Here is a 21206-nt window from a genome sequence, read left to right as displayed (position 1 = left end):
GTTGCTTATTTTTATGTCTCTGTCTTCTGAAATGATGGAAAGAGGCAGGATTCAGGATAGCTTTTCTTTTCTTTTTCTTTTTTTAAGGACGTGGACTCTCACTGTGTTGCCCGGGTTGAAGTGCAGTGGTGCAATCATAGCTCACTGCAACCTCAAACTCCTGGGCTCAAGCGATCCTCCTGGTTCAGCCTCCTGAGTAGCTGGAACTACAGTCGTGTGCCACCATGCCCAGCTCACTAAAAAGTTTTTTTTTTTAGAGATGGAGTCTTGCTGTGTTGCCCAGGCTGGTCTTGAACCCCTGGGCTCATGGAATCCTCCTGCCTTGGCCTCCCAAAGTGTTGGGATTACAGGTGTGAGCCATGGCACCCGGCCCAGCATAGCTTTTATACCTTGTGTTGTTTTCATATGGCTTGTAAAAATATGGCCACTTGTGTATTTGTCTTGTAGATTCTCCCTGACTCTGCTCATGTGGACCTTTTCTGTGTGTCTGCCACCCCTGTGCTGCTGAGTGGATTCCACTTCCAGCACTTTCTCAGTGACGGGTCCAGAAGGGAGGCCAGGGTGACCAGTTTGAGGTGGCCCAGGCTGCTCTCGTCTCTTCACATCTTCTTATGGTAGAGCCCCTGCTCTCACCTAGTTTCAGGCGCTGTTCTCAGTTCTATCAGATACTGTTCTCAGATCTGTCGCCTGCTCTGCTTCCTAGTGAGCACTGATGTCTAGGTTCTCAGGGCCTCCTTGACTCTCTTACTTTCCTTGGCTTCTTTCCCCTCAGATACTGCTACCATGCTGGACTTCGGAGGGTTGGTGGTTTGTCTTTACCCACTTGTGTTTGGAGTTTGCTGATTAATTGTATTTCTATGTTTTTGGCTTTGCTGCCCAGTTGCTCTTTATGTGAAGATTAGAGACATTCAAAAACTATGCCTTTACTGATGCCACTTCTAGGTTTTCAGATTGTCAATTGTGAACTTAATGTCTATTTAATGAAGTTGATTTTGTTTTTTTGTTTCGATTTTTCTTTTAATAATCATCTCCACAGAGAAAAAGGAGTTGGAATATAGAATGCCCATCCTTTCCAGGAGAAAGACCACTGCAGGTCAGAAGAGCAGGTCTCAGGACAGCAGGGGCAGCTGCCTCTCTCTCTGAAGCATGGCTCAGGTGTGGAGAAGGGTTTCAGGACACTTCTGGGACTCCGGTAAAGTATCTGTAGAATTGTTTTCCCTGAATGCCAAAGAGGAAATCCTGAGTGTTCAGAACATTGTAATTACATTTCATTGTGATTCCCTTTCTTATTCTTTCAGGAGACTGTAACTGGTACACTCCTTTTCTTCCCTTTCATTCCTGTAATAATCGTGGCAAGTTATTAAGTTAGTATTCACCTTTTTTTTTGGAGACAGAGTCTCACTTTGTTGCCCAGGCTGGAGTACAGTAGTGCAATCATAGCTCATGGCATCCTTGAACCCTTGAACTCCTGGGCTCAGGCTATCTTGCCTCAGCGTGTCAAATAGCTGGGACTACAGGTATGTGCCACCATGCCTGGGTAATTTTGTTTTTTTTTTTTTTTTTGGAGACGGAGTCTCACTTTGTCACCTAGGCTGGAGTGCAGTGGGGCTATGTTGGCTCACTGCAACCTCCACCTCCCGGGTTCAAGCAATTCTCCTGCCTCAGCCTCTCGAATAGCTGGGATTACAGGTGCGTGCCACCACACTCGGCTGATTTTTGTATTTTTTGTAGAGACTGAGTGTCACCATGTTGGCCAGGCTGGTTTGGAACTCCTGACCTCAGGTAATCCACCCACCTTGGCCTCCAAAGTGCTGGGATTACATGCGTGAGCCACTGTGCCCAGCTGCCTGGCTAGTTTTTTAAAAACTTTCTGTAGAGACAGGGTCTTGCTATGTTGCCTAGGCTGGTCTCTAACCCCTAGCTGCAAGTGATCCTCCCACCTCCGCCTCCCAGAGTGCTGGGATTACAGGTGTGAGCCCCTATGCCCAGCTCACAGCTGTACCTCTTTAATCTATGCAGAACCTTTCTACTTTGCTTGTAAATGAAGGATATTTACCAAGAATGTTCTCAGAAGATGAAACCATTGAGCATACCACTCTTCACAAGAAATGTGTGTTTACTCTGGAGGCATACTCTGGAGATATTGCAGGTTTGGTTCAGGACCAACACAATAAAGTGAATATTGCAATAAAGTGATCACATGAATTCTTTGGTTTCCCAGTGCCTATAAAAGTTGTGTTTATATTATAATGTAGTCTGTTAAGTGCAATAGTATTATGTCTAAAAAAACAATGTATATAACTTAATTTAAAAATACTTTATTGCTTAAAAAAATGCTAACAATCATAGGAGCCTTCACCAAGGTGTAATCATTTCGCTGGGGGAGAGTCTTGCCTTGATGCTGATGGCTGCTGACTGATCAGGTGGTTGGTGGTTGAAGATTGGGGTGGCTGTGGCAGTTTCCTAAAATAAGGCAAAAGTGGAGTTTACCACATCTATTTATGATTCCTTTCGTGAAAGATTACTGAGCAGCGTGTGATGCTGATAACATTTGACCTGTAATAGAACTTCTTTCAAAATTGGACTCAATCCTTCCAAAGCCTGACACTGCTTTATCAACTAAGTTTATAGGATATTCTAAATTCCTTGTTATCACTTCAACAATGTTCACAGCATTTTCACCAGCATTTATCTCCAGATACTACTTTATCTCCAGAAACTACTTTATTTGTTCATCCATAAGAAGTAACTCTTCATCCATTCAACTCTTAGGAGATTGCAGCAATTCAGTCTTCAGGTTCTACTTCTAATTCTAGTTCTCTTGCTGTTTCTATCACATCAGTTTTTCTGCTGAAGTCTTGAACCCCTCAGTCATACACAAGGGTTGGAATCAACTTCTTCCAAACTCCTGTTAATGCTGTATTTTGACCTTCTGTCATGAATCATGAATGTTCTTAATGGCACATAGAATGGTGAATATTTTTCTGAAAGTTTTCAATTTGCTTTGCACAGATCCATCAGAGGAGTCACTATCTGTGGCAGCTACAGCCATATGACATGTATTTCTGAAATAATAAGATTTGAAAGTCAGAATCACCCCATGATCCACAGGCTGCAGAATGGAAGTGGTGTTAGCAGGCATGAAAACAACATTAATCTCCTTGTACTTCTCCATCATAGCTCTTGGGTGACCAGGTGCATTGTCAATCAGCAGTAATAGTTTGAAAGAAATCTTTTTCTTCTGAGCAGGTCTCAACAGTGGGCTTAAAGTATTACAGTAAAGAATGCTGTAAAGAGATGTGCTGTCATCCAGGCTTTGTTATAACATTTATAGAGCACAGGCAGAGTAGATTTATCATAAGGGCGCTAGGATTTTCAGAATGATACATGAGCATTGGCTTCAACTTAATGTTACCAGCTGCATTAGCCCCTAATATGAGTATCAGTCTGTTCTTGGTGAAGCTTTCATGCCAAGCATTGACTTCTCTCTAGCTACGGAAGTCTTAAATGGCATCATCTTCTAATATAAGGCTCTTTCATCTATATTGAAAATCTGTTGTTTAGTGTAGCTACCTTCATCAATGATCTTAACTAGATCTTCTGGATCACTTGCTGCATTACCTTGTACTTTTATGTTATGGAGATGATTTGTTTCTTCAACTTCATGAACCGACCTCTGCTAGCTTCAGACTTTTCTTCTCCAGCTTCTTCACCTCTCTCAGCCTTCACAGAATTGAAGAGAGTTAGGACCTTGCTCTTGATTCTGCTCTGGCTTAAGGGAATGTTATAGCTGATTCAATTTTCTATCCAGATTGCTAAAACTTTGTATTAGCAATAATGCTGTTTAACTTTCTTATCATTTGTGTATTCACTGGAGTAGCACTTTCAGTTTCGTTCAAGAGCTTTCCTTTGTATTCACAACTGGCTTAATGGTTTGGTTCGAGAGGTCTAGCTTTTAGCCTATCTTAGTTTTTTTTTTTTCTCTCTTTTTTTTAATTATTATTAAACTGTAGGTTTTAGGGTACATGTGCACAATGTGCAGGTTTGTTACATATGTGTCCATGTGCCATGTTGTTTTTCTGCACCCATTAACTCGTCATTTAGCATTAGTTATCTTAGTTTTTGTCATGCCTTCCCTTCCTACCTAAGCTTAATCATTTCCAGGTTCTTTTTTCTTTTTCTTTCTTTCTTTTTTTTTTTTTTTTTTTTGAGACGGAGCCTCTCTCTGTCGCTTGGGGTGGAGTGCAATGGTGCGATCTTGGCTCACTGCAACCTCTACCTCCCAGGTTCAGGTGATTCTCCTGCCTCAGCCTCCTGAGTAGCTGGGATTACAGATGCCTGCCACCACGCCCAGCTAATTTTTGTATTTTTAGTAGAGACGGGGTTTCACCATGTTGGTCAGGCTGGTCTCGAACTCCTGACCTCAGGTGATTTACTCGCGTTGGCCTCCCAAAGTGCTGGGATTACAGGTGTGAGCCACTGTGCCCAGCCATTTCCAGCTTTTGATTTAAGGTGTGAGACATTCAGCTCTTCCTTTGCTTGAGCACTTTGAGGCCATTGTAAGGTTATTAAATTGACTTAATTTTAATATTGTTGTGTTGCAGAGAATAGGAGGCCTAAGGAGAAGGCAAGAGATGGAGGAACAGCTGGTTGGTGGAGCAGTCAGAACACACACAGCATTTATTAATTTTGCTCTCTTATATTGGTTTTGATTGCGGCACCCTAAATCAGTTACAGTAGTAATACCAGAGATTACTGATCACAGACCATCATAGCAGATTTAATAATAATGGTAAAGTTTGAAATCTTGGGATAATTACCAAAATATGACACAGAGACACAAGTTTATAGGTGAGCAGATGCTGTTGGAAAAATGGCGCACAGAATTGCTTGACACAGGATTGCCAGAAATTTTCAATTTGTAAAAAAATGCTTTATCTATGAAGCACAGTAAAACAAGGTATGCCTTTATATTCAGAATCTTTTGGCAATGAGATATTCTGGATAATTTTTGTGTTTGTGGTAACTTACAGAGTAATACTATTACAAACTCAAGATAATTTGGGTATGAGTAGTAATGAGTACCTCATAGGCAGTCGGAGTCATATGTATGAGCAGGTATTACGTTGAATGTTAATGTGAAACATTTTGGTCAGTCAGATCTTTTTAGATTCTGGAAAAATAGAATGAATTTATAAATATACAAGGAGTACATGCTTTGGGAATACTCAAATTGGTGAATTGGTAAAGGAAATCACAAGAATATGTTAAGGAGAATGTACTTTAAGATTTTGAATATTTTATAAAAGTTTTTTTTTAGCATTTGTCACATAAATTCCATGATTATTATTTTGCCTGCAGTCATTAACAGCTGAAGAGAAGACGATTACAGAAAAGCACCTTGAATTATCCCCTAGACCCAAGCAAGGTAACTATTTTGTTGATTTCTTGACAGAGAAGATATAAGACTAATAAATCCTTCTGTGATTATTTTAAAAATTTGCTTTTTTAAAAAAGTTATGTGGTTTGGGTAGACTATATTCATAGTTAAAAAACGTCAAGATAAGGTAAAAAGATATTTTTGAGAACTTTGTCATCGCTGTCACCATCTACCCCATTTCTCCTGCCTGCCTACAGATAACTAACATTTTTTGTGTGTCCTTCCTGAGTTCATTTTTATCACAGAGCCCAGTAGGTTAGCTCATGCTCATAGCTCCAGGGTTTTGTTTGTTTGCTTTTAATCTGATTTGGGAAAGAAATGTGACCTATGCCATAAGAACTATACTGCTTCAGGCTCTGAAATTCTTTCTTGATGAATTGGGGAACTTTCAATAAGTAGTAGAAAACTCTGTTCAAACACTAGAGTATTTGGATAAATGAGGTTGAATTTGTCTCCTGCAGCAGGACATCCACAGGGCTAGATTGTTTCTGAATTCTGTAGCCTGAGTGTGGAATTTGTTCTCATGGTCAGGAGGTGTTGAGTGAATTCCACAGGCTGAATTCTTGGAGGAGTGTAGGTGCTGAGGATTTTCGCCAAGTCAGCTTTGCCTTTCCTTTGGGAAGGAATGCCCTTCCCAGTACCTCTACCTTCGACTAGAACCTGTTACAAACGGTCACCTCCGCTAAAGATACTTAAGTGAAATTAAGGATTTTTAGATAGGTATGTTGCTGCTAAAGAAAACTGGGGTTATTAGTAATGAAGAGGGGGTGGATATCAGGTAGGCCGCTGGTTGTGCCGCCATAGGCAGTCAGCCCCGCTGTGGGTGTGTAGGAAGAGTGAGGGCTTGTGACTTCCGGGATCTTGCTGTGTCCTGGCTCTCTAATCTTTGAAAAGTAAGCTAAACATTCGCAGTCTGTTTTGTATCTGGAGAATAGGTATAATCATTGGGTTATCATGAATATTAAGTGAGCTAAAAATAGATTAAATGCCTAATTAAAGGTGCTTTAGTAGGTACTTGATTGATGACAGCAGTTGCTCATATGTCTGATGACAGAAGGAGCTGTGTGTGAAAGCCTATTCAGAGTTCTACAGAGTGAACTATCTGTGACATTCTAAACCATGTTACTATTTCAGTGAGACAGAAGAGGTTCTATGCAAATGAAAAATAAAATTTGCTAAAATGTTTCTTTAAAATTTATAAAGTGTTGTTTTTTGAAATAAACTAGTATACATCTTTTAAATTCTGTAACCTTCTGATAGAATTGCAGAAGCTGTTGGCAGAGACAAGCCTCTGACCTTAGGCACACATTACAAAAGCATGTTCCTCACTCTGCTTCCCAGCTGTCATAAAAATACTACCTCCTCACCCAAAATGTAGTATAGAATTTTTATCTTGGAATTTTTGTTAATAGGATGTCTTAAACTAATACTTCAGTATTAGTTTAAATGAACCAGTTTAAATGAACTTGTTAAAAATGAACCATTTCTACAAAATTCCTCGAGTCTGTTTTTCTATCAATCCCCACTACAAATAGCAAGCCTTTATTAAGTTATTAACAATGGTTTTTTACCTTAACAAAGCTGCATATGTTATAAATAAAGTAACTATACATTCATACAAGGTCTTTTAACCTTTCAGAATATATTGATCATCCTGTAGAGTAGAAAGTACACGAGTATGGGTCAAATAAATACTGGCATGGGAAAAATCATCCAAAAATAAATTTTTGTTATGAAATACAAGGTAACAACTTCTTTAATATTTCTTTTTCAAAGTTGAATTTACTTATACGTGTTTAAAATCTCCAGAAAAGATTCAAGCCATATCTGTTTAAAGAAAAACACTTTTCTCCCCCACATATTATAAAGGTTTAGAAACCAAAATTAACTTGAACTTTGAATATTATAGCATTTGGCAGTAATGAGAAAAGGAGAAAACTAAAATTAACCAGCTAATAAAAAATTGCTAACTACTATTATTATTTCTTGACCTGCCTGTTTCCCCACTGGACCACTGGCTTCTTAAGGGCAGACCCCATCTCATCTTTATATCCCTGCTGAACTAGTACTACAAACTGGGTGGCTTAATCAGCAGAAACCGACTGTCTCACAGTTCTGTAGGCCAGAGCTCCAAAATGAAGCTGTCGGCAGGGTTGGTTCCTTCTGAGGGCTGTGGGGGAAGAATCTGTTCTAGACCTCTCTCCTTGGCTTGTAGATGACTGCCTTCTTCCTCTCTCTCTTCCCCAGGTCTCTTCACATTGTCTTCTCTGTGCATGTCTATCTTTGTGTCCAGATTTCCCCTTATAAGGATTTCAGTCATCTTCGATTAAGGCCCACCCTAATGACCTTATTTGAATTCGATTACCTCTTTGAAGACCCTGTCTTCAAATAAAGTCACATTCTGAGGTACAGAAGGTTAGGACTTCAACATATGAATTTTGGTGGGGGGGGGGCAGTTCAGCTCCTAACACCAGGTGCTAGGACAGTGCTTAGCACACAGTGGGCACCCAGAAATGTTCAATCTGGCTAATATTTATCCTACGGTTCCATTGGAATGAGCCTTGATATCAAGGACACCCTCTTTACAGCAAGTAAAATGAGTTACTAATCAATTCCTGGTAGTGATTTTAACTATCTAGTTGTGCAGTCAGGTGCCTATAATTCATGGGTTTATAAATCTAGAGTCTTGGTCTGTGAGGTTTTGAATGACGTAACTAATGATTATCCTGTCTTTTAAATTAGATGGTACAGAAGCACCAGACAGTTACATATTTTCTTAGATACTCACACTAAACTAATGGTGAAAGCAACTGCAGGTCTCTGACTTGGGAGCTATGCATAATGTTTAACAACATGGACTCAGAAGCTCAACTGCCTGGGTGTGCCTCAGGCACCACAGCTGCTGGCTGACAAAAGGCATTACACTTGGGAAGTCCTTTCCAATGAATGACTCATAACATAGAAACTGTACGAATAAAGCTGGTAAATTCAACTAAACATAAAGGGAAAAACAGCATGGCCAAAATTACATATGTAAGTCTGGTAGGGTGGCATACGTCTATAGTCCCAGTTACTTGGGAGGCTGTGGCAGGAAGATCACTTGAGCCCAGGAGTTTGAGGCTGCCGTGTGCTGTGATCATGCCTGCATACAGCTGCTGCAGTCCATCCTGGGCGACATAGCAAGGCCACATCTCCTACAAAAAATTACACGTACATACACAAAATTTAAAATTCAGAAAAACCAGGGAAAATATTGTGGCTCATGTCACAGACCAAGGCTGATCTTTCTAATAAAGAACCATCAGAACTAATCTAGGGGGAAAAAGATAACTATTGCAAAAATAATGATTATGGAGGAACTGCTTTCAAAAAAGGAAATATAAATGATTTTCTGTTTTTTTGTTTTTTTATTATACTTTAGGTTTTAGGGTACATGTGCACAATGTGCAGGTTTGTTACATATGTATCCATGTGCCATGTTGATTTCCTGCACCCATTAACTCGTCATTTAGCATTAGGTATATCTACTAATGCTGTCCCTCCCCCCTCCCCTCACCCCACAACAGTCCCCGGAGTGTGATGTTCCCCTTCCTGTGTCCATGAGTTCTCATTGTTCAATTCCCACCTATGAGTGAGAACATGTGGTGTTTGGTTTTTTGTCCTTGCGATAGTTTACTGAGAATGATGTTTTCCAGTTTCATCCATGTCCCTACAAAGGACATGAACTCACCATTTTTTATGGCTGCATAGTATTCCATGGTGTATATATGCCAAATGATTTTCAAATCTATGAAAAGATGCTCAGCCTCAAGGCAGTGAGAGGTCATTTTTTTCTGATCAGATCATCCAAAATCTTACTATATGTCTTTCTGTTTGTTCTTTTATGTTCTTTTGAAGTCTTTTAAAAACATATACTTTGGTTTTACATGTCTCTTAAGTATTGGGGGAACCCGCCCACAATATTTCAATGTAGGTTCTTTCTATTTTCCCTAAGTGTCGGCCGGCTGAGAAATAAAAAGAGTAAAAGGAGAGGAATTTTACAGCTGGGCCTCCAGGGGTGACATCACATATCAGTAGGACCGTGATGCCCACCTGAGCCACAAAACCAGCAGGTTTTTATTAAGGACTTCAAAAGGGGAGGGGGTGTACGAACAGGGAGTAGGTCACAAAGATCACATGCTTCAAAGGGCAAAAAGGAGAACAAAGATCACATGCTTCTGAGGCCAATAAAGATCACAACGCAAAGGGCAAAGCAAAGATCATAAGGCAAAGGGCGAAATCAAAAACTCCTTGATAAGGGTCTGTGTTCAGCTGTGCACGTATTGTCATGATAAACATCTTAAACAACAGAAAACAGGGTTCAAGAGCAGAGAACTGGTCTGACCTCAAATTCACCATGGTGGATTTTTTTTTCCCCACCCTAATAAGCCTGAGGGTACTGCAGGAGACCAGGGTGTATTTCAGTTCTTACCTCAACCGCATAAGACAGACACTCCCAGAGTGGCCGTTTATAGACCTCCCCCCAGGAATGCATTCCTTCCCCAGGGTATTAATTATTAATATTCCTTGCTGGGAAAAGAATTTAGCAATATCTTCCCTACTTGCACGTCCGTTTATAGGCTCTCTGCAAGAAGAAAAATATGGCTGTATTCTGCCCGACCCCGCAGGCCATCAGACCTATGGTTGTCTTCCCTTGTTCCCTGTAAATTGCTGTTATTGTGTTCTTTTTCAAGGTGCACTGATTTCATATTGTTCAAACACACGTTTTACAATCATTTTGTACAGTTTAACACAATAGTGGTCCTGAGGTGACGTACATTCTCAGTTTACGAAGAAAACAGGATTAAGAGATTAAAGACAGGCATAAGAAATTATAAAAGTATTATTTGGGGAGTGATGAAGGTCCATATTAAAATGAAATCTTCACTTCAGAGATTGAAGTAAAGAAATTGTAAAAGTATTAATTTTGGGAACTGATATATGTCCATATTAAAATGAAATCTTCACAATTTGTGCTTCTCTGCCGTGGCTCCGGCTGGTCCCTCCGTTCGGGGTCCCTGACTTCCCGCAACACTTAAGTTTCTTGTAGGTATTTTATTGGTTGTTGCTACTGCTTTGAATTTGATTTCTGTATTGTAGTTTGTACCTTGCCACCTTTATTGGACTTTCTTATTAACGGTAGTAATTTTCCAGTTGGTTTCTTGACTTTTCCATGAATTCATTTTATAATCTGCAAATAGTGATAACTTCCTTCTTTTTTTTTTTTTTCGAGATGATGTCTCACTGTGTCACCTAGGCTAGAGTACAGTGGCGTGATCTCTGCTCACTGCAACCTCCGCCTCCTGGGTTCAAGCAATTCTCTGCCTCAGTCTCCCGAGTAGCTGGGATTACAGGTGCCCACAACCATGCCTGGCTAATTTTTTGTATTTTTAGTAGAGATGGGGTTTCACCATCTTGGCCAGGCTGGTCTTGAACTTCTGACCTCGTGATCACCTGCCTCAGCTTCCTGAAGTCTGGGATTACAGGCGTGAGCCACCGCTCCCTGCTGATAACTTCCTTCTTGACTTATTTTTCAGATGCATAATAATGATGGAGATTGATAATGTCTTTTGCAAGTACTCAGTTTATTTTATTAGCTATTTAGATAGATATAGAATCTTAGAATGTTCTGAATAGTTTATTTTTCCTTTTGTGACATGAACAATAGGCCACTTCAGTAATTCTAGATGTTTGTGGCACAAAGTAGTAAGTGTTCAGTAAATGTTGACTATTCCATGTTTTTGTGCCTTTGTAAGTACTATTTTTTCAGACATCATCTTGTCAGTGAATCCTCTTTTCCTGATCAATGCAAAGTGGAACATACCGTTTTTTTGTGCCACCGTTATTTCATGACATACATCTGGTATATTGTTAGTTTTTTTCATGATTAGTGTTTCCTTCCAGACCACACATATTCCTTGTGGGAAGGAGTTTTCTTTTCTTTTCTTTTTTAGAGATGGGATCTTTGTCACTCGGGGTGGAGTGATGTGGTGCAATCATAGCTCACTGCAGCCTCAAACATTTGCTCTTAAACTTGTCCTCCTGCTTCAGACTCCCAAGTAGCTGGGACTACAGGCATGCACCACTATGCCCAGCTAATTTTTTAACTTTTTGTAGAGATTGGGTCTCATTGTGTTGCCTAGGCTGGAGTTTTTTTTGTTTCCTCATGGTTTACTGTATCAGAGGGGTTCTGTAAATATGTATTTAATGAAGCCTAGGTTTATTTTTTGTAAAACATGAATTTTATAAATATCTAATCTCTTAATTTCATAGTGTATTAAAATGCGCTTTGAAATATATCAAATACCGTACTGCATAGGATAAGATATATGTGTATATATGTACATATATATGTTTTAGCATTATATTTACAATTATGAATATAAACAGAATAATTGATTTTTATTAGGTATATATTCCTTTTCTGACCAATATCAGAGAAGTTTGCTGTTGACTTTTGATTCTGCCAAGATGAAATAGCCCCATTCTGTCTAGGTTTTGCACCTATCAGAATGGCTACAATAAAAAATAGTGACAATACAAAATGCTGGTGAGATTGTGGAGAGACTGGATCACCACTACATTGTAGGTGTGTAGTAAAATGGTACAGCCACTCTGGAGAACAGTCTGGCAGTTTCTTAAAGACTAAACATGCAATTACCATATAACCCAGCAACTGCACCATTAGGCATTTGTCCCAGAGAATGAAAATTAAATTCACATAACATCTTGTACACAGATGTTCATAAGCAGCCTTGTTCATAATAGCCCCAAACTAGAAACAACACAGGTGTCCTTCAGTAGGTGAATGATTAAACAGACTATGGTGCATAGTACCATGGTGTACTATTCAGTAATAAAAAGAAAATAAATGTTGATACACACAACTTAGATGAATATCTAGGAAATTATTCTGAGTGAAAAAAGCCAATCCTAAAAGGTTACATAGTGATTTTATTTATATAACCTTTTTTTGTGTGTGTGTGAGATGGAGTTTCACTCTTGTTGCCCAGGCTGGAATGCGGTGGCTTGATCTCGGCTCACTGCAACCTCTGCCTCCTGGATTCAAGTGATTCTCCTGCCTCAGCCTCCCTGAGTAGCTGGGATTACAGGCGCCTGCAACCATGCCTGGCTAATTTTTTGTATTTTTAGTAGAGACAGGGTTTCACCATGTTGGCCAGGCTGGTCTCGATTACATAATATTTTTAAAATGACAAAATTACAGAAATGCAAAACTGAGTAGTGGTTGACGGAGTTCAGGGATTGGTATGGGGCCAGGAGATGGTGTAGCTATAAAAAGGTAGTACAAGGCATCCTGTAGTGATAGAATTGATCTGTATCTTGACTGGATCAGTGTCAGTATCCTGGTTGTGTTGTACTACAGTTTTGCAAGATATTACTGTTGGAGGGACTGGGTGAAGGATACAAGAGTTTTATCTTATTTCTTACAAGTATATATGAATCTAATATTATCTCAAAATAAAAAGTTCAATTAAATACAAGGTTTGGTCTTAAGTGTTTTTTAAGCACCCTGCTCCCAGAGCTCTTAGCATAGCAAAGGAAGCACACAGGAACATTCCTGTTACTCGTAAGTTTTGACTTTGTGTTTTGCATTTTAAACAATTTTTTGTTTTCATCAAATACCCCAGGAAGTTATACTTCTATAAATGTTATTTCAAGTTATTTTTCCGGTTTTCTTTTGTGCTGTAGTCACTTTCCTTTTTTTGTATAACTTAACCAGTTCTACTTCTTTTTCTTCTTGGAACTTGGTTTTGAACTCAGAGAATGTTAGTGAGATTGTACATAGAACTTTAGGTAGGAAGATTTGATGTAGACATTGCTTTTCCTATCACAGAGTTTTGTGTATTTGTGACTTTGGAAAAATTGCATGCATAAAATTGTATTCTGATAAATGACCATATAAGGAGATCATATTTATGTGCTTTCTTTTTCTTCAACAGAAACCACCACATCTAAAAACACCAGTGGGCTTACAGACATAACATGGAGTTCCAGTGGAAGTGATTTGTCGGATGAAGATAAGATACTTTCTAAATTACAGAGAGATAATGGACATTGCTCTAGAATAGACAGATTCTGTAACAGGAACATTTTGTGTCCAGAAGATGGGACTAGTGAAGGTAAATTGATAATTTTGTTAGAAATCCAGTTTCTGTTAGATATTGGATTTAATATTGGAAGAAACTTACATTCTTTTCTAGTATTTATCATTAACATTCCAACTATCAGAATGGCACAATAAAAAATAGCGACAATACAAAATGCTGGTGAGGTTGTGGAGAAACTGGATCACCACTACATTGCAGGTGTGTGATAAAATGGTACAGCCACTCTGGAAAACAGTCTGGCGGTTTCTTAAAGACTAAACATGCAATTACCATATAGCCCAGCAACTGCACCTTTAGGCATTTGTCCCATAGAATGAAAATTAAATTCCTTTCTAATAGGATTTAATGAGTCCCACCCTCTATGCTAAACACTTCAGAAGCATTTTCTTGTTTAATATTTCTCAAAACAACTCTAAGAGATAGGTATTACAGATACTATTTTTACAGTTAACAACTTAAGCTTGGACTGATGAGAATGGATTGGGATTCCGTTTTAGGTCTCTTTGTTCCGTAGCCAGTTCTTTCAACTTCTACACAGTGCCACACCTACACTGCCTTCTTCCCAACCTGTTCAGTAAATACTGTGACAACCAGTGTGTGGTAGAGGTGTAACATACTGACAAATTTCTATTCAGATGGCGTTTTATATTGTGTCATGTTTTAGACAATTGAAAGCAGAGTTTCTCATCCTTGACACTCTTGACATTTTGGGCCAGATGATTCTTTGTCATGGGGAGCAGCACCTTCCTATGCCTGTAGGATATTCTGCTGTGTCCCTTGCCTTTACCTGCTGGGTCACGGTAGAATCCCAGCCACAGTGATGATTACCAAAGATGTCTCTAGATGTTGTCAAGGGTCCCACGAAGGACAAAAATCACCCCTAGTTGATAACCACAGATGTTGAATTATGGAAATCATGTCCTTTTAGAATTTTTAAAATATACAACTCATCTATAGAGTATTTAAATGTCTTAATGTTTTCAAAGTAAACTTATGAGTTCTAACTCTTGACAGTTCATGTTAGTTACCTAGGGTTCGGTTTGTACAGACAGCTTCTCGGGAGGGTAGTTAAATTCTTTTGACCACTTTGTATGTCATTTTGGTAACTATTAATACCATTGACATTTTAGTAGTTACCAGGTGAAGTGGTATTTTAAGATTATATATAAGCTGATAGCAGTTCTATTATTAATTCAACCATATTAAATGAAATTTATTGTTACTTGGTTTATCTTCATACATTTCAGAATACAAAGTTTATAAAAATGGGTAAATAGTATGGTTTGTGCCTCCCAAAGTGCTGGGATTACACATGTGAGCTGTCGTGCCCAGCCTCCCTTCCATTTGGTTTTTACCAATTGTCTAAAAGATTTTGTAACTTTTGGAAAATCTCTTAAATTATTAGAGACCCAATTTCCTCATCTGTAAAATGCAAATTTAAGTGTAATAGTAGCAGTCTTCCTGCTTTTTAAATGTTTTGTGACCACAAAAGTTTTGTGACGAAAGCCCCAGTTATTTCATAGCATGCATCACATTGCAATATGTATTAATCTGTGGGCTACTTCAGGTTAGGAATGGTGCTGTTTTCTCTATTGTATTTATTTCATATTGTGAGTATCTCAAATGGTGTGATGGGCTCTTTTTAGGCACTTGCTTTGTCTAATGAATGAAGGAGTGAATGAATGAAGAAGTGAATGAAAGAAAATGAGTGCTGCACAGATGTGTGATACCGGCAGCAGCTCTGAGGGCACTTGTGTTTTTCCCTTGTCTCTCCCTGGCTTCCTGTTGAGAAGGTTCAGCAACCTGGAAAATCTCTAATGTGTTCCCCTGCCTGGCTTCCGTGGACTAAATTTGATGTTAATGTGGGAAGCAGTTGCCATTATGCATCTGCTTCTCTCAGTGGTGGTCTGACCTTCGGTCTGTTATGATCATTATAGTGGCTGTTTTTTTTAAAGAGATGAGGTCATGCTCTTGTCACCCAGGCTGGAGTGCAGTGGATCATAGCTCACTGCAGTTTCAAACTCCTGGGTTCAAGTGATCCTACTACATCCTCTTAATCATGTTTAGTGAAAAAGTCTAGCTGTGTAAGAAAGGAGAAAAAAAATAACAATACATAGTTTATTTGCTTAAACATGCTGGAGAAACTCTACAAGGATACAGAAACGCCTTAATAAAAGTAGTTAACTTAAAATTGGGGTTGGGATAAGATTTGGGAGAAACAGTGATTTGAGATAAGAGTAGAAATATACTTTTCACTGTCTTAAATTTTTTTGAGACAGAGTCTTGTTCTGTTGCCCAGGCTGGAGTTCAGTGGAAAGATCTCAGCTCACTGCAACCTCCACCTCTTGGGTTCAAGCGATTCTGGTGCCTCAGCCACCTGAGTAGCTGGGACTATAGGTGTGTGCCACCATGTCCAGCTAATTTTTTGTATTTTTAATAGAGACAGCATTTCATCTTGTTGGCCAGGCTGGTCTTGAACTCGTGAGTTTTGGCATTCCGCCCACTCTGGCCTCCCAAAGTGCTAGGATTACAGGCATGAGCTATTGTGCCTGGCCCTAAATATATTTTTTAACATTATTGAGTGACATGGATATATTAACTACTAAGAATAAAAGAGATTTAAAAGTGAAAGATTAAGGAGATAATTAAGCAAGTTAAAAATTGTGTTTTTTAGATGAATTACAGTTTATCGACTGGGAGATTGACAGTGACAGGGCAGAGGCTAGTGACTGTAATGAATTTGAAGATGACAAGGGTGCTGTGGAAATCTCAGACTGTGCTTCTTGCGCAAGTAATCAGTCTTTGACAAGTGATGAGAAGCTATCTGAACTTCCCAAGGTAAGAATGAAGTATTTCAAAACTTTTATTCACTTTATAACATTTGCTAATCACAGTTGTCTTGTTTTTGTTTTTGTTTTTGTTTTCCTGTCCTTCCTCAAGAACAACCACTTTTGACTCTTAGGGGATTCTTTTGTTCTTTACTCACTTATCTCTAAATAACATGCTTGTGCTGTACTTCTCAACATGGATAAATATTGATCTCACTTCTCATTCACTTCCCACCCTCACTGCCCACTGAACGTTTTTTATCCTACTATTCTCCCGGTGCAGATATATCAAAGTTTGGTTAGATTATATTCAGCATTTACACAATAGTGAATAAATAATATTGATAGCCAAGGGAAATATTAATTATTATCCTTTGCAACTATTTGCTTTCCCTAGACTTAATAATTATTTTGGCTTTTGTTCTAGTTTTACTTATTGATGAAAAAAATACTTTTTCACCATTACCTAGCTCTCTTGTTAAGATTTTCAGACAGCAGGCATTCTGTGAGTTTCATTTTTTTGGAGAACTCTCCCACAACCTCCTAGCTGCTCCAGTTTGAACTCAGTGTCCTCTCTCCTTTCGCGTACATTGTCACCCAGACTTTGCTCTCATTCTGGGAATTTGTTAACCTCTCTCCTGTATTGAGCTCCTTTATCCAGGATTTCATGTTTTCCTCTTTCTTGGTTTTCACTCTGTTTTGATTGAACACATCTTAGCATAACTTCCTGAGTAATTATTTGGCATGTCAGAAGATGCTTTTGTCCTATTTTGATGTGTGATTGAAAATTTGTATAGAATTTTTAGGTTGGAAATAATTTTCCTTCAAAGTTTTGAAGGCATTGCTTCATTATCTTAGCTCAAGTTGCTGTCAATAAGCTTGAAGCTATTCTCATTCTTGACCTTTTAAGATTTTTCTCTTTATTACTGGTTTTATGCAATTTGATTGTGATATGCCTTGGTATGATTTTTCAGTTGGTGTTTGTCAAGCCTTTGGAATCTGTGGTGTTTTGGGGATTCCCCAAGACCACCGCCAGGTTCAGCAGTTGACTAGGAGGATACACAGGACTTAGCATATAGTCATACTCGTGGCCATCGTTTATTACACTGAAAGGATACAAATCTATTTTTATTTATTTATTTAGAGACAGGGTCTGGCTGTGTCACCCAGGTTAGAGCGCAATGGTACGATCATAGCTCACTGTAGCCTTGATCTCCTGGGCTCAAGTGATCCTCTCACCTCAGCCTCCAGAGTAGCTGGTCCTACAGGCATGTGCCACCACGTCTGGCTAATTGTTGTATTTTTTGTAGAAAGGGGGTTTGCCATCTTTCCCCAGGCTGGTCTCGAACCCTTGTGTTCAAGGGATCCATCCACCTTGGTCTCCCAAAGTGCTGGAATTGCACGTGTCAGCCACCATGGCTGGGCAAAAAGATACAAATTTAAATCAGCAGTCTTCCACGAGTCCTCTCCCAGTGGAGTCACACAGTATATGCTTAATTCTTCCAGCAAAATGTTTAGACGACATGTGTGAAGTGTTATGTACCAGAGAACTCATTAGAGACTCAGTGCCCAGGGTTTGTATTAGGGGCTGGTAACACAGGCACCCTCGCCCTAGAATCTACCCAAATTCCAGACTTCAGAAAGAAAATAGGTGTTCAGCATAAACCATATCGTTTGCACAGTTTAGGCACAGTGACCCACCATTATTTATTATTTATGGAATGATGAAGATTCTCCTGAAATCTGTTTTCAGAAGCTAGGCAACGACCAGCTTTGCAAGCAGGGTTTTCTAAGGATAGCTACTTTAGGCCAACTATGTTAACTCTTTTCTGCATATATGTGAGTTTGTAGTTTTCATCACATTTGGTAAGTTTTTGGCTTTGACTTCTTAATTTTTTTTCTGACTCCCCTTTTCGTTTCTTCCTGTGACTCCAATTACATGTATATTAATTAGGCTGCTTAATGTTGCATCATGTCTCATTTTTGCTGTCATTGTTTTTTTCCCTTTCATTTCATTTTGGGTGGTTTCTGTTGCTACATCTTCTAGTTTAATAACTTTTTAAAAATTCTTCAGTATATTCTGCAGCTAATACTATCCAGTGTATTGGTCATCTCTGACATTGTATTTTTCATTTCTAGAAGTTTAAGTCTTTTTATATTGTCCATGTCTTTTCTTAACATGACATATTTTCTTCTATATTTTGAACATATAGAGTATATTTATAATAGCTGTTTTTAATGACTGTTTTGGTAAATCTATCTGTGTCATTTCTGTGTCTATTTCTCCTCCTTATGGGTTGTATTTTTCTGCTTTTTTGCGTGCCTATAAATTTTAAAAAATTGTAAAATACAATGCACTATTATAGTCATCATTCTGTGTATTAGATTACTAAAGCATATTCCTTTGGTCTAAATGAAATTTTGTATCCTCTAGTCAGCATCTTCCCTTTCTCCATCCACTTTTCTCTCCCAGCCTCTGGTAACCAACATTCTACCCCAATTCTGTGAGTTCTACGTTTTTAGATTCCGCATGTAAGTAAGATCATGCTGTATTTGTCTTTGTGTGCCTGGCTTATCTGAGTTAACGTAATGTCCTCCAGGTTCATTCATGTCGCAGATGATAGAATTTCCTTCTTTATTAAGACTGGATAGTATTCCATTGTGTATATATACTACATTTACTTTATGCATTCATCTAGACACCTAGATTGCTTCCAAATCTTAGCTATTGTGAATAGCACTGCAATTAACATGGGAATGGAGATTTCTTTTAGCATACTGATTTCAATCGTTTGGCCCAGAAGTGGGATTACTAGATTATATGGTAGTTCTATTTTTATTTTTTTCAGAGACCTTCATACTATTCTCCATAATAGCTGTGTTAATTTACATTCCCAGCAACAATGTACAAGTTCCCTTTTTGCTACACGCTCACCAACACTTGTTATCTTTCATCTTTTTGATAATAGTCTTTCTAATGGGTGTGAGGTGATACCTCATTGTGGCTTTAATCTGCATTTCCCTGGTGAGTGGTGATGATGAGCATTTTAATATGTATCTGTTGGCCATTTGTACATCTTTTGAGCAATGTCTAGGTCCTCTGCACATTTTTAAATTGGGTTCTTTGTTTTCTTGCTATTGAGTTGTTTGAGTTCTTTATCTATTTTAGATATTAGTCCCTTATCAGATATATAGTTTGTAGATATTTTCTCTCAATCCATGGCACATCTTTTGCTCTATTGTTTCCTTTGCTGTGTATAATCTTTTTAGTTAGATGCAGTCTCATATGTTTTTGCTTTTGTTGTCAGTGCTTTTAGGGTAATATTTAAGAAATCTTTGCCCAGACCAATGTTATGGAGCATTTCCCCTATGTTTTATTTCAGTAGCTTTACAGTTTCAGGTTTTATGTTTCAGTCATTAGTCCATTTTTAGTTGATTTTGGTGTATGGTGTGAGATAAGGGTCTAATTTCATTCTTTTGCATGTGGTTAACCTATTTTCCCAGCACCATTTTTTGAGGATTGTCCTCTTTCCATTGTGTATTCTTGGCACCTTTGTTGTAAATAATTGACCACAAATGTGTGGGTTTACTTCTAGGCCCTCTACCCTGTTTGATTGGTTAGTTGGTCGGTTTTTATGCTGTGCTGTTTTGGTTATAATAGCTTTGTAATAGGTTTTAAAATCAAATAGTGTGATGCCTCTAGGTTTGTTCTTTTTGCTTTGGCTATTTGGGGTTTTTTGTGGTTCCATATGAGTTTTAGGATTGTTTTATTCTGTGAAGAATGACAAGGGAATTTCGATAGGCATTGCATTGAATCTGAATATCACTTTGGGAGGTATGAATAGTTTAACAATATTCTTGCATTCCGTGAATATGGATAGCTTTCCATGTGCTTGTGTCATCTACTGTATCTTTCATCAGTGTTTTGTATTTTCTAGTATATACATCTATTGCCTCCTTAAATTTACTTCTAAGTAGCTTTTTAACGATGCTACTGTAAATGGGATTGAGTTCTTAATTTCTTTTTCAGGTACTTCATTGCTAGCATAAAGAAACACTGTAGATTTTGTATCCTGCAACTTTACTGAATTTGTTTATCAGACATAACGGTTTTTTGGTGAAGTTTTTAGCACTTTCTATATGTGAGACCGTGACAGCAGCAAACAGAAGATTTCTCTTCTTCCTCTGATATGGATGCCTTTATTTCTTCCTCTTGCCTAATCGCTCTTGCCAGGACTTCTAACTATGTTGAATAGTAGTGGCAAGAGCGGGCATTCTTACCTTGTTTTTGATCATAGAGGAAAAGCTTTTACCTTTTTACCATGGAGCATGGCAGCTGTGGGCTTGTTACATATGGCCTTTATTGTGTTTATGTATATTCCTTCTATACCTAATATGTTCAGTTTTTATCATGAAGTGATTTTGCGTTGTATCACATGCTTTTTCCATATCTATTTCTTATTATTATTATACTTTAAGTTTTAGGGTACATGTGCACAACGTGCAGGTTTGTTACATATGTATACATGTGCCATGTCGGTGTGCTGCACCCATTAACTCGTCATTTAACATTAGGTATATTTCCTAATGATATCCCTCCTCGCTCCCCCACCACACAACAGGCCCTGGTGTGTGATGTTCCCCTTCCTGTGTCCATCTGTTCTCATTGTTCAATTCCCACCTATGAGTGAGAACATGCAATGTTTGGTTTTTTGTCCTTCCGATAGTTTGCTGAGAATGATGGTTTCCAGCTTCATCCATGTCCCTGCA

General features: G+C 38.6%; 1 protein-coding gene across 6 annotated transcripts in view; it reads left to right on the top strand.

Annotated features, from left to right (window-relative positions):
- The window catches only part of SPIDR (scaffold protein involved in DNA repair), a 527842-nt gene that overhangs the window by 23350 nt on the left and 483286 nt on the right, over positions 1 to 21206 (top strand). For 4 of the 6 annotated variants that reach the window (XM_032759828.2, XM_032759824.2, XM_032759829.2 and 1 more), the window contains exons 2-5: positions 1037 to 1192; positions 5362 to 5428; positions 13441 to 13620; positions 16283 to 16446. In XM_032759828.2, the coding sequence (XP_032615719.1) occupies positions 1037 to 1192; positions 5362 to 5428; positions 13441 to 13620; positions 16283 to 16446 (567 nt within the window). The remainder of the gene's footprint in view (positions 1 to 1036; positions 1193 to 5361; positions 5429 to 13440; positions 13621 to 16282; positions 16447 to 21206) is intronic. The other 2 variants (XM_058443690.1, XM_058443691.1) reach the window with 2 other exon arrangements.

Source organism: Hylobates moloch, unplaced genomic scaffold (assembly GCF_009828535.3).
Source record: "Hylobates moloch isolate HMO894 unplaced genomic scaffold, HMol_V3 SCAFFOLD_9, whole genome shotgun sequence".
NCBI lineage: Eukaryota > Metazoa > Chordata > Mammalia > Primates > Hylobatidae > Hylobates > Hylobates moloch.
Note: the sequence above shows the minus strand (reverse complement) of the source record. Positions and strands in the feature narration are given on the sequence as shown.